General features: G+C 29.3%; 1 protein-coding gene and 1 long non-coding RNA gene across 2 annotated transcripts; one reads left to right on the top strand and one right to left on the bottom strand.

The window, feature by feature from the left end:
- Positions 1-2,177: 2,177 nt before the first annotated feature.
- Positions 2,178-12,604, bottom strand: LOC119679636 (multidrug resistance protein homolog 49-like). Its single transcript, XM_038092101.1, has 10 exons — positions 12,548-12,604; positions 7,354-7,547; positions 7,124-7,268; positions 6,939-7,039; positions 5,357-6,879; positions 4,638-4,807; positions 4,288-4,569; positions 3,798-4,243; positions 3,584-3,743; positions 2,178-3,524 (listed from the first exon to the last, which is right to left on the bottom strand). Exons 4-10 carry the CDS (start codon positions 6,944-6,946, stop codon positions 2,766-2,768), a joined length of 3,348 nt encoding a protein of 1,115 aa, XP_037948029.1. The 5' UTR covers positions 6,947-7,039; positions 7,124-7,268; positions 7,354-7,547; positions 12,548-12,604; the 3' UTR covers positions 2,178-2,765.
- On the top strand, positions 10,477-11,482 carry LOC119679637. Its single transcript, XR_005252416.1, has 2 exons — positions 10,477-10,907; positions 10,988-11,482. It is a non-coding gene; the product is annotated as an uncharacterized LOC119679637 (long non-coding RNA).
- Positions 12,605-14,022: the final 1,418 nt, after the last annotated feature.

The following is a 14,022-nucleotide window of genomic DNA, read 5'->3' as shown; positions in this document are numbered from 1 at the left end:
TAATAATTAGTTTTTATTTATTTAATGTAAAAATAAGTATTTTTGAAACTTTTATTTAATTTCTTGACGTATTTATAAATTTTAATGAACATTGGAATTATCATAAAAGTCTGATTAGTGTTGTTTGCTTAGATTTAATTTATAATGTTGCTTATTCATAAATGTTTCTTTGTATAATATTTATTGTTGTTAATGTGTTTTTTCTATAAATTAATTAATTTAAGTCAATTCATATTTAAATGCAATAATTATATAAAAACTTATATGAAACTAATCGTGATTACAAAAACTACTTAATTAAACGTGAAACAAACATGATCATTAATATTATTACTTGACTTTTTGTAAAAGTGTTAATCTATAATATGTCATTATTTGGATTAGTAGAACTCGCTCCATTTCTTGGAGATAATATTATTATGCTTCACGTTTTGAAAAATAATTCGATTTGGTTCTGTTAGTACTTTTATATGAAGAAGTTTTATTTCTTGAAACAATTAAATGCTAATATTTAAATTATATTTTGTAAGTGACTATAAACTCGTGATATACCCTATATACATATTTTTATAAATTATTATATAGTGCTATTTTTCATATTTTGTTGAATTATTGTAATAACATCTCTATTTTTTGTTATAATATAACGTCAGTTATAATAGAAGTGATTATTTTAGTTAATAAAAACTATTGTGTTTGGTAAAGCGGTTTCGAAAAGTACTAAAACAAACATTTTTATTTATTTTTATAATTTATTATTTATATTTAAACAAGTTATATTTTATTAAAATATTATTCCAATATTTCGACTATCTTCGATAGTCATCTTAAGGAAAACTAACAAAATATACAATGTAAAGCATGTATAGCAAAAAAATAAAAAGAAAATCACAATAAATACAATAATTATGTTGAAGCTGTTTTGAGCTAGTGCACTTAAGCACTTATACTCTTTTTTAACTCGAGGTATTTTCAAAACCCCTCTTTACACCTTGACTGGATTATTGTTTATCACTTCATCATTCTAAGCAATAATTGAACTCAGATCTGCATACCTCCCCAAGGAGCGTGTAACCATTATGAGATTTGATAACGCGGTGTTGGTAAGTCTGTCAGTTTTCGCAAATAATTTCAGGGCTCTATCCTTTATGTATTTTTTGATGAGATCAATCTTGATGTCCCTGAGGATGTTATTCGTCCTAATGTACCATGGAACTTTGAAAAATCTTCTCAGAGCCTGGCTTTGTGCAATTTCTAGCTGGTGAATAGTAGTGTTTGAAGCTTTGCTAAACGTTACGCAACCATATAGAAGTGACGAACGAATTATTTGGTTATATATCAGTTTCCTTTTTTTTAGCATTGAGATGTTCATTTCTGAATAGCGGTTGAAGGTGATGAAGAATTTTGGCAAAGCTAATTATTTTCTTTTAACAAAAATACAACAACATAAAAAGAGAATAAAAATTATAAAAAACATTTACAATATCATGTGTTATTTGTTTATAATATTCCTATAAATCTGGACACAGTTGTCCGCATCCGTTTTATAATTTAGTGTCTTGCTATTCTGGATTTTTAGATGATGACTATCGAAGATAGTCGAAATATTGGAATAATATTTTAATAAAATATATCTTATTTAAATATAAGTAATAAATTATAAATTATAAGTGGCCTTTTTAACAATATTTTTTATATTTATTCATTCGTAAATAATTGTTTTGAGACGACAAGTACAAAGGGTTAAAACTCGTGTCTTGCCAAGTTTGGCGCTCAGAGTCAGTGTTCATTAGCCAACTGATCCAATGTTGTACTTGACTAGTATGTTCCATATTGGACTTTTGTTAATTTCCTGTAAAATTTCATTACCAACATATCTTGCTGTGTTATATTAGAATGAAATTATAAACCAGCTGTAGAATAAATGAATTAATTAATTATGAATATATTTTTAATTACTAAATTTCAATACTATTTTTTTTAGAGGAAATAACTTATCTATGAATACTATTGTACTGGCTTATAATATAAATACATATGACATTTAATTTAAAAAAAAATTAATTTCAATGTATATACATATAATTAAATAAACATATTTATAATTAAATAAAATAAATATTTATTTTATATAAATTTAAAAAATAAGTTTAATATAAATGTCTAATAAATTTAAATACAATTACTTGAAAAAGTAGAAAGTGACAGAAAACTTGGAACTTGAACATTGAAAGTTTGTGGAGCCTTGGCTACTCGTGGAAAACACTAATAGTCATCGATTTTAATTTGACAGTATACCCGAAACAGCGCTACTCGTGGAAAAACACGATTACTCATCGATTTTAATTTGACAGATACGAGTTCTAAGCCTAGCTCTTGCAGTTCAAACAAATTATATACGGTCTTTAAACTAATTAAATAAAAATTCAAATATTTCCTAAGACCAAAGTTTCTGAATTGTAAAAACTTTTTTTGGAAGATAAGAAGATAATGGAGATGATATGAAATCTGGACACTCTGACATCATTATCCATATGAATATGTGAAAGACATCAATTAAATTGTGATTTCGCCATTAGACTATCCTAAAGAACAAGATGTAAGAATTGAATGTTCTTAAGTTGCTAAAGTTGATAAAAAATTATAATCACATATCTCAGTTTAATTATAAATAGAAATGTATCAGAAATGAAAATGTTGTATTTCTACTTTTAGTTTCACCAAATAATTTGCAAAAAAGGAATTGTTATTCTATTATAAAAAAATCATAAATACACTTGCTGCATTAAATAATGCTTAGCATAGATGCCACATTGTAATATAAGTTCATCATGTGTTCCTTTTTCTACCACTAGTCCTTTTTTTAAAACATATATCATGTCTGCATCTCGTACTGTTGTTAGACGATGTGCTATAGTAATACAAGTTCTACCATTGCGTGCAGCATCCAAAGCTTCTTGAACCACTTTTTCACTTTCTAAATCTAAAGCAGAAGTGGCTTCATCCAAAATAAGTATTTTTGGATTTCTTAATAAAGCTCTTGCAATGGCAATGCGTTGTTTTTGACCACCAGATAATTGTGTGCCTTTACTACCTAAGGAAGTACTATAATCTTGAGGTAATGAAACAATAAAATTATGTATATTCGCTTTCTTCGCAGCTTCTATTATCTTAGCCATAGGAATAACATCACGGAAGTTATTTCCATAAGCAATATTTTCTGCAATTGTTCGATCGAATAATACAGGTTCTTGTGATACTAGACCTAAACTTGAACGCAAAGTATCCATTGAAAATTCTGTAGTTGGTATACCATTTATATTGACTGAACCACTATTTGGATCATAATAACGAAGTAAAAGTTGTACGCATGTCGATTTACCAGATCCAGTAGGCCCTACCAATGCTATTGTGGTTCCACATTTAATATCTAAGTTAAGATTTTGCAGTATTTGTATGGATTTTCTCGTTGGATATTGAAAGTCGACTTGTTCGTATGTAATGTCACCATCTGTGTTCTGTAACTGAAATAAACTAAATTAATAACAAAACTTTTGAGCCCCAATTATTTAAAAAAACTCACTTCAGTTGTGTGGAATAGTTCATATTCCACATTTTGTAATGTTGTTCCATTTAAAAGGTTTAATAGTCTTCCCGCCGATAGTATAGATGCACTTACATTTGGTGCATACGCTAAAGCATGTCCCAATATCCATGAACCGTATATTAAAGATTCTGATACTCTATAACAGAAATAAAAACTGTATAGTTCTTTGGGTATTTATTCATTAACGTACTTCAGTAATTTCTCATAGTGTATGCTTTCGTCCGCAACTAATAAACCTCCGTAATACAGTGACGCACCATATACCAAAAATAATGACGCCTGTCCTAGTCCAAAAAAGGTTCCTCGAAATTTAAACTTTTCCCGACAAGTTCTATTAACATGATCAATTTGTGCATTATAAAGATGAAGTACATATTTTTCCAAACCTAAACTGGCTACAGTACGTATATTTGAAATCGCTTCCACTGCTATTTGTGAAGCATTTTCAACAGCTAATTTTTCAGATAGTGCATATGATTTCATGAAATATGCCTCAAGGAAGACCGATAAACAAATAATGGGCATGGTGACTAATGACACCAAAGTTAAATTCCATGAAGAAAAGAAAGCTGTTAAAGTGCTTGCAATAAATGCAGATATCGCCTGTACGATTACACTAACTCTGGCGCCACTTACCTAATAAACAAAATAATCAAAGTGGTTTTTTTGTAGCCTAATACTGATGTTGTACTTATGCCTTGAATATTTGAACAATCACCAGCTAATCGTGCACACAATGCACCTACAGAATTTCTTTCACTGTCAAAGTACGACACATTTTGACTGATGATTGTTTTGAAAGCCGTTTTACGTAGTCGGGAAGTCATCTTTACTCCAGCCATGTTAAACATATAATTTTGTGTTAATGTTCCCAATCCCGCAATTAAGCCAACCACAATGAATATATACGAGAATTGGTTAGTTTGCGATTGCACATATTCAGCGTCTTCATCGGACATAATCTGCGTATATGAAAGGATTTTCTCATATATATAGATTTCAAAAAATCTGAAGAACTATATATGTTTACACCGAAAAAGTCTCCAAATAGAATAGCCCAAACTGGACAAATAGCTCCATGTATAATTGCTGCTATACAGCCCGTCAGTAAATAACGCCATTCGGGTGCATTTAGTTTCATTAACTGTTTGAAGGATACTTTGTATTTTTCAACCTCCATTCTTTTCTCATTTGATTTCCCTTAAAATATATGTTGGAATATTTGGAATTTCAATACATTTAATAAATGTCAGTAATATGTTATATTAACATCGACAAAAGTAAACAAAATTTGATACTCAAAGTTCTGTATATTAAACAATATTATTTCAGTATTAATCAACTGAACTCTTAAAACTTCCAGCTTTAGCTTTCATTATATTCTCTGACTTATAGTTATTAAAACCTAAAATAACTATGACAAATTTTTAAAATATAGCTATTGAACTGTTATAAGTTGAAAAATCGGTTTCAATTTCGTATCAGAATTACACTAGTAAAGTAAATTTCCTCCTTTAGGTACGACTATTTTGTTATTAGCTATTGTGTTAAGAGCTATATATGTTAAGAAGCACTGACTTGAAGTCTTAAAAAAAAATTCTGCAAATAAATAAGTTTTCCGTACCCTTTTTTCTATATTCTTTACATAATACCCAAAGGAAAACTGGACTCAAAGAACTAATGAAACCAATGACTATAAGTATATATAAGTATATTAATGAAATTTAATTTATTATAAAATAAACTTACTTTTCTCTTTACACGTGATATTGTCTTCTAGCTTTTCCCCGACATCATCTTCACTTTCAGAATCTTCTTCGGTATTTAAATGGTTTACAGAAATTGATTGAACTATATTACCTTCATTTGAGTCAGCTTCTACTTCTTCCTTCCGTTTAGTTATATTTACAAGTTGGAAGTAAAATCCTTTCTTTTCCATTAGTTCATCATGCGTTCCTTGTTCAGCAATTGTACCATTCTTAATAAATACAATTAGATCGGCACTAGTGATTGTAGATAAACGATGTGATACTACTAATGTGGTGCGACCCTTGCTTGCAGCTTCTAAAGCGTTTTGAACCCGTTTTTCAGATGTCGAATCTAGTGCAGAAGTGGCTTCATCCAAAAGTAAAATTTTTGGATTACGTACTAGAGCACGTGCAATAGCAATACGTTGTTTCTGTCCACCGGACATTTGAGCACCTCGCTCTCCTACCAATGTGTCATAACCATTTGGTAGTTTACTTATAAAATCATGACAATTTGCCATACGTGCAGCTTTCTGTATATCTTCCACACTGGCGGATGGATTACCATATCGTATATTTTCCTCAATGGTAGTAGCAAATAGAACAGGTTCTTGTCCAACCACTCCAATTTGAGAACGAAACCATGCGACATTTAAATCTTTAATATTTATACCATCTACTCTAATTGACCCATTCAGAGGATCATACAAACGCTGCAATAATTGTAATATGGTTGATTTGCCACAACCTGAAGCTCCAACCAATGCAACAGTTTGACCAGCTTTAATGTTTAATGAGAAACCTTTTACAGTTTCTAAATCTTGCCGTGTTGGATAGCGAAAATGAACTCGTTGAAATGAAATATTTCCTTTAATATTTGAAGGAATTATGCCTTTTTCGTCTAGTGAATCAATAGCTGACTTCCGCTCAATAATTGAGAAAATACTTTGTGCAGCACCGTTAGCTGCACTAAAAGTTTCCACATGGGGTGAGGCAAATCCTAAATTTTGTGCACCCATTATTATACCAAAGAGAACAATAACTAAAACAGCTGTCGTGTATTGTCTAATTTCTTCGTGTCGATCCGCAAGTATAAGTTTTACACCATACCACATCGCAATAGCGTCACAAGCGTAAATAATGAACCACATTATGCCTGCACTTATACCAGAATAGAGACCCTTTTTACGTCCTATGATCTCAGCAGGAATAAGTAATTTACTAAATCTTTCAGTTTCTTTATGTTGACCACTAAATGCGAGTACAGTACGAATACCAGAAAATACTTCTTCAGCTATAGCTCCAGCAGCAGAATATGCCTTCAATTCTCTTACGGTAAGAGGACCTTGTATTTTAGCAACCATAACGGTAGATATTATAATAAGTGGACAACAAATAATGACGACCAAAGTCAGTTTCCAGCCATACAAGAAAGAGGCGATAATTCCCGTTATAAAAGTCATAAAAAGAAAAGTAAATATAGCAATTTTCTCTCCCATGCCATCCTTCATCTTCTCCAAATCTCTGTAGAACAACATTCAATATTAATTAAATTTGAAAATAAAGGAGATTAGTTTAATTACTCTGTCATTTTCGTTGCAAAATCATTTCCTGAGTTTGTGTCATACCAAGATATATCTTGACGCAGTATTGCTTCTAAAAAGAGTTTACGTATTCTACTAGTCTATAGAAAAAATTTAAATCGTTGGTTATGGTCTAATTATCAAGTAGGAATAATATAATTATGTTGTAATTTATTATTATTTACCTGTTTTAAGGCAACATGATTTAATAGATCGACGGCAATAGCTAAAAATAGCCATTCTGTCAAAGCACCCACCAAACATCCTATGCCATACGCAAAAGCATCATCTCTAATGGCTTGTAGATTTTCTTCTTTAGTTGCATTTGTTCTTAAGATATTATAAAATTTTGTTTTATATATTTAAATAAATATTTTGCTAAGCAAGTATAGCTTTTCTCAAGTAGTCAACTTACAATTTCGTTCCACCTCCTAAGAATTGCAAGATAAATGTTGGAGAGGATGTACCAATTCTGACTGTTCGATCTATGAGTAATGACGTGAATTCTCCATAAATTACAAACGAATAAGTGGTGCAAATTGAAGCGAGTGAAGCTAATATTAAGCCGATAATTATTAAGAGGCGTTCGAGAGTAGTTGAGTACTTAAACTAGATTTATGAACACAAATTAACTTAACATGAAACTTATGTAAATTAAATTTTTATAAATATTTATAAAAACTACTTGTATAATTATTTAAAGTAGTATCAATTAAGGATTATATCGACCTATTTAATAAATGTTTACACGTATATTGTAAACTACACGTCTTATTAAATATACTATAGTTAATGATAAAGATAGAAGTTCAATTTTTAAAACGTGTGCAGTTTTTCTGAATGAAGTGTATGGTTATTTAATTTAATAACCTTTGTTATAATATAATTAATACTGTTTTAACACGACAAGTTTACTCTCAATTTGCATTTTTATTTGTGTTGTACTCAAGTTATATTTAAAAATATTACCATAATATACTGTGTTAGTCACAATTTCCAGAAGTAAAACATATATGTGGTAAATAAAATAAAAAATGACAATAATCGTATTCATATGTTCAAATTAATTCGGGTGATGACAATTTTTCCATCCTATCTACTTATAGGACAAAGAACATATTTGGTTCAGTAATGTTGTAATTTAATTTATAAATTTTTATTTTATAAAATTTCAACGCTTTCTGTCTTAATTGCATTATTGCCTTACGTATATTATATAATTTTCTAGTATTAATATATTTTATTTCTACCACATATTTCTAAATTTTAGCCTGTTGAGCAACTGGCAAACAAAAACATAGCAGTGCTTTGCCGAGAGCCTGGTCGCACAGGAATTAAGGACAATGAGTTATATCGCAATGGTCGGATCAGACACTCAATTCTGTGAACCAAATCCTTATTATGTTTTATTAGATACCACAATAAAAATGGGTTATAATCGAAAGTAGACGATACCAGCACGATACTACTGGTATTCCCAGCCTGGTGCATCTCTTTAATTACTATAGGTTGTTCTTCTTCAGCAGAGTGGAACAGAAATTGTTCGAGACAATCTGACGAGTTATTATGACCTGGGTTATGATTTTAATACATCATGTTCTCTCTGCTTGCAAGTAGGTGAGCCCTTCAGTCACATTCGTTGTAGTTACACGGCTTTGATTTGACCCGAAAGAGATTGCCTAACAACAAGAGACAAGCATAGATAATCGAAAATGGCCAATATTATCAAAAAAGCTATCAAAAATTGTTTCCTTCTGAGGGATCGACGACGGAACAAATTTTTGTTATCTAACAAATTTTTGACGATCTGGAAATTTTGACAATATCCACGTCTTTTATATAATTATACACTTTAATTGTGTCTATAATCAATTAAAATAAAAAATATCTTTTTCAAGCCACGTAATAGTTTGGACAATTTAGTAAACGAATAATAAGTAAATTATGACCATAAATAAATGCTATAAAATAACAAATAAATTTAACAACTACAATTATTACATAAAGGATAGAGTTCTGAAATTATTTACTAAAACTGACAGGCTTATCAACACCGCGTTATCGAATCTCAGAATGGTAACGCGCTCCATGGGGAGTTATGCGTATCTGAGATCAGTTATTGCTTAGTCTGATAAAGTGATAAACAATAATCCAGTCAACGCGTTGAGAGGGGTTATGAAGAAACCCTGCAGTTAATAGAGTGTAAAAGTGCTCAAGTTCACTGACTTATGTTAACAAGCCTCAACGTAATAATATTACAATGAAACGGAGATCAAAAATCCAATACGATCTATTACTCGTACTCATTATTTTTAGCGAACTAAGACAAGATCTTTAGCAAAACACTTGAAAATGGGAATGAGATGCAATATGATAGACCAGATAGCACATATATGCAGTAAGAATCTTCGAAGAGCAAACTCTCTAGCAGATATTTGTACCAACAAGTAAAAACTGTGAATAGTGAATTCGTCACAATGACGAAATTTCTCTATTATACAGCCAAACATATATCGTAACAGATATTAAATTCTTTAGATTCAAATGGGCAAGACAAATACATAGATCCCATGAGTACGATATCCTTAACGAAATCAAATGACATTTAAGACTCATCTTTAAATCATAGTGTTCTTCAATATGGTATGGCACCTTACAAATTTGCAATTTTTTATATTGAAAGTGACTTAATTTCCAAATTTCTCGAAGTTTCATTATTACTTGAACTAACCCATACCAGAGTACGTTAAAAATGTGCTTTCTATTTAAAGATTTCACCTGTATTTAGTAAGTAATAAAATTAGCATATATTATTCATTTCATTTATTTTTCTTTCTTTTTTTCTGTCGTACAGATATTTGTCCCTTAAAATGTTTACAATGTTTTAAATAAACAGATACGAGATACAGAATACTTCCGAAGATCAATGTCTTTGTTGTAATACTATTCCAATTTTATCTATTAAATATCTAACCTATTATATCTAATATAGATAGTGCATGTGGATTCACACACAGAGGGCGCTGCAGTGTGTTCGCCACAGATCTATATTAGGTATCTAATATTATAGAATCTAGTAAATAAATATCGGACGTAGTCCGAAGCTTTTCCCTCAGTATTCTACGTCCGACTAAAGTAAAGGCAGACTAATGCAATATCTTTATCTCAGATAGACCTAACTTGTTGCAATATTAGCATAAGTTAAAATTTGTTTATAGATGACTTGGAAAAAGCTTTTAATTGATGAGAAAGAACTGTAAACAATTAAATTTGTGAAATAATGACTTCATAACATATATCACAACTTTAAATGGCTTATATGGATATATTGGTAAAGCTACTTATACGTTATCATTATATATTAAATATACTTTATTTCTAGTAAATAGAATCGCCTAATATATTATTTCTAAATAAAAATAAATAAATAAATGATAAATATATTTTTGAATTTATTTTTCTATTTAAAAGCGAAAATGCACGTAAACTAAGCAGACTTGGTAAATTATTTTGATTTTAAATAAAAAATGTTTAAAGCTTCAGTTAAGAATTTATAAACATATTTTGGTAGAATTATTTCCGGTCAAAATTTTCAATCTTCAGAAATGATTAAATTTTTAAATCTAAATTTTAGTAACTTTGGATCACCAGAGTATGTAGGTGTCATAACAAATCAAAATGAAGAGAAAACAATTCACTATATTCTACATAGTCCCATACAATTAATCAATCTACAAGCACATACTCTAAAATATAACACAATTATGGCACTATTTTCTACGAATATTCCATTTGGAGGTTTTGCATATTGTAATCCTCGTAATCTTCTTGCTATCTCGTTGAAAACGTAATTAATATGAAAATTCAGGTGGTGTGCGTGGTGGTGTTGGGATTGGAATTCACAGACTTCTTCCTGTGAGAAAATATTTCGAGAAAACCTTAGTGCAAAGAATGCCATATTAAACTATGGTAAGTACTTAATTTCTATCACAATACTTAACGCAAAGATAACAATTAAAGATAATATTTCTTCACCATTACTATATTAGGGCTGGAATGAAGACTAAACTGAAAAAAATGTTTAAAGAAGACTCAATGCAGAAGATGGCATTCTGTATTATGGGGTATGACTCGACTTCTGATGACATAAATAAAAATGAAAACATTAAACAAGAACAATATTTTCTCACAATCTGGACAGAGGTATTGAGATGCAAAAAGATGATTTCTGGTGATTGTTAAAGTAAAACTAAAAACGCCAATCCAGAGTAAGAAATCTAAACTTTGAATAGTTTTCATTTATAAGTCGGGCAGACTACAATTAAGAACAATTTGGTTCAGAATCAGGACAGTGGAGTTGAAACAGACGGAGTCCGTATTATGATAAGTTTTAGGAGGTTGGATAAAATAGTTATGGTAGTGAAGGCATCTACGAAGAAGCTGTGACTAAATTAAAAATTTTTTTTTTTTGAAAAATGAAATGCATGTTTTATTTTTTCTTTTTTTTTTGAACTAACTTATTAAATCATTACAGCAAACAGTGATTAATTTTTTTATATTCCAGTAATATTGTACTAAGCACTGTGTGGATTGTAAACATTAATTCAACACGATGGTGTAAACGTGAGTTTCAATGAAAAGCCTTAACAATACTATATTTATTAGAAATTGCAAAAAAAAATTTCTAGTAAGACAAAATTAAATATTTAGTAAGATTAAATTAATTAAGAAAATAATAAATTAAAATTAAAAACTTATTGTATATTAAAAGATTATAAAGTCAGTATGGACTTATTGTATTGTCGATAAGTCCATATATATATATATATATATATTGATATAAGTTCAGCACTATATTTCGAAGTGTAGACAATGTTAAAGTGTGATCAAATTACAAATACACGATTTGATATAATAAATTAAACTAATATAGAATATTAATATAGAAGCCTATAATCTTTTATATGTGTGTAGGCTATAAAGACACGTGAAGTGAATAATCCCTGCGACTTCTTCAGTAAGGAGTTAGAACAATAAAAAAGTTCAATACCCTATTTTATCATTCCATATGTAGAAATGAGATAGGAATATGACATATCTCTTTCTATTTTGTTTCCCTCAACGATAACAAAAGTAAACTTTATTTATATTGGATATTGTTATTTTGAAATCTTTAAACCGACTGTTTTTATTTTCTTAGTACCTATATGAATATTTTATTTAAATACTATATACATGACAATTATGTAGATAAACTATCACTCAGTAAGTCTGGAGAAAAACTACTAGAGGTAAACCAAAAACGACTGAATTCATATACTGGAATTATTTTTGTTACATGGGATCAGGCCTGATGAATACTTTGAATGAGGAAGAAATTCGAAGAAAATATTCTATCTCGATTTTTTTCTTTAAACGCGAAAACCTCAGCTATTATTTAAAGCTGATGGTGTGTGCTTACCTTAGCTTCGGAAAATGTGTTTTGTATGATACGTTTTGGTATATAATTAGTTTATATAGTTTATATAGTTTATATATATATTTTTAATATTTATATAATGCAGGTATACTTGTAGATGCTATGTATACAAAATTTATTCAATACTTACCAACTGAAAATATGAAAAGTGTTTCTTTTTCAATGGCTTAGTTGTACTTTTTCCAAGTGTGCTAAAATACAAAATATTAATTTTGTACCAAATTATATAATTAACTAAATTAAAATAAATTTCTAATTGGTTATAAAACCAAATAAATAAAAAAGTTTAATACAATAACTTATAAGAGTAAAATTTTTGAGGTGACAATTGTGTTGTAAAAATAGGAGACTACATTATATGTTATTTGTTCATAAAATAATGATTTCAATATTTATACATTCAATAAAATCTTTTTTGTCCTTGGGGGGATTCCCCAAGGATATAATATACATGTGCTAGCGCTTTTTCCAATTTTCGAAGTTTGAACACAAAAAAGATTTTAGGCAGAGTTATGCTATATCCAAAAAAGACTGTGCTATAACTGGAGGGTGTCAGTTTTTTGGACTTTCACGATTAATATCATATTCATGTAAAGCCATTAATCTACTCGACAAGGGTCGAATTACACTGGAGAATACAGGTTCCTTCGAGTTATTCTCTCCAGATCCATTCTGTTTAGTTAGACTTACGACTGAACGTAATGAATATCCACATTTCGAAAATGATATACTATTCTAGTAGGCATCATGATCCTAATGTCAGAAAGACTGTGGTATATTAGTAATATTACTGTGATAAAAAATGAGGCTCACTTTTTAATTTAAAATACTCTGGATGCCCATTTAATTTGGCCAATTTGTTTTTTTTTTCTTTATTTGAGAGAAAAGTAATTTGAACATAATGAATTAGGTCCAAAAGAAATATTAATATTTTAAAAGTTATAAATTATTTAGCATTATTTTTAGATTGCAGTGTTATATTACGCTTAAGCATAATGATTTTGTTAAAAATTCGATTTCACAGTATGCTTTAATAGCATATACAGCCATAGTCAAAAGTATTTACACAACGAAAGTTTTTGCACATATTGCATAAAAACATGTTTTTATTGTTGTTGTTGGACGTAAGTTGCAAAAAAATTTTTTGTTGTTATTTAGTTTTATTTATGCAGAACTAAATAAAAAAAGAATTGGAAAGATAACTGATAACAATTGACAAAAATATAAGCAACTGCGCTGATGCTTTTTAGTTGTCAAAAGTATTTACACAAATTTTTTTCGCCTCAAAAGTATTTACACAAAACGTTAATTTCATTTTCTTCTCCTTAATTGATAAATTTTTAAAAATTTTTTTTATTTTTATTTAATTAATATAATCAATATTTGGTTACACCACCTTTGGCATCAATAACTGCCCGTAACCTAGCTGGAATTGATCCAATCAAGTTGCGAATCAGTTTGGACCGAATATTCGCTATTTCAATTATGCTATCACTACATTTTGGATTTTTATCAATAGTATTTTGCTGTTTTATTAAGTCCCAATCATATTCAATAACATTAAGATCAGGGCTCTGTGCAGGCTACAAAAAAACAGTAGGATTC

The sequence above is a fragment of the Teleopsis dalmanni genome, chromosome 2 (assembly GCF_002237135.1).
Source record: "Teleopsis dalmanni isolate 2A chromosome 2, ASM223713v2, whole genome shotgun sequence".
NCBI lineage: Eukaryota > Metazoa > Arthropoda > Insecta > Diptera > Diopsidae > Teleopsis > Teleopsis dalmanni.
The sequence above is the reverse complement of the archived record's forward strand: the minus strand, read 5'-3'. Positions and strand labels throughout refer to the sequence as shown.

Excerpts from the sequence above, each read along its gene's own strand:
- LOC119679636 (XM_038092101.1), bottom strand. Across the intron at positions 4,808-5,356 it reads TATCACGTGTAAAGAGAAAA|GGAAATCAAATGAGAAAAGA; the intron begins GTAAGTTTATTT and ends ATATATTTTAAG. Across the intron at positions 4,244-4,287 it reads AAGGCATAAGTACAACATCA|GTAAGTGGCGCCAGAGTTAG; the intron begins GTATTAGGCTAC and ends TTTGTTTATTAG.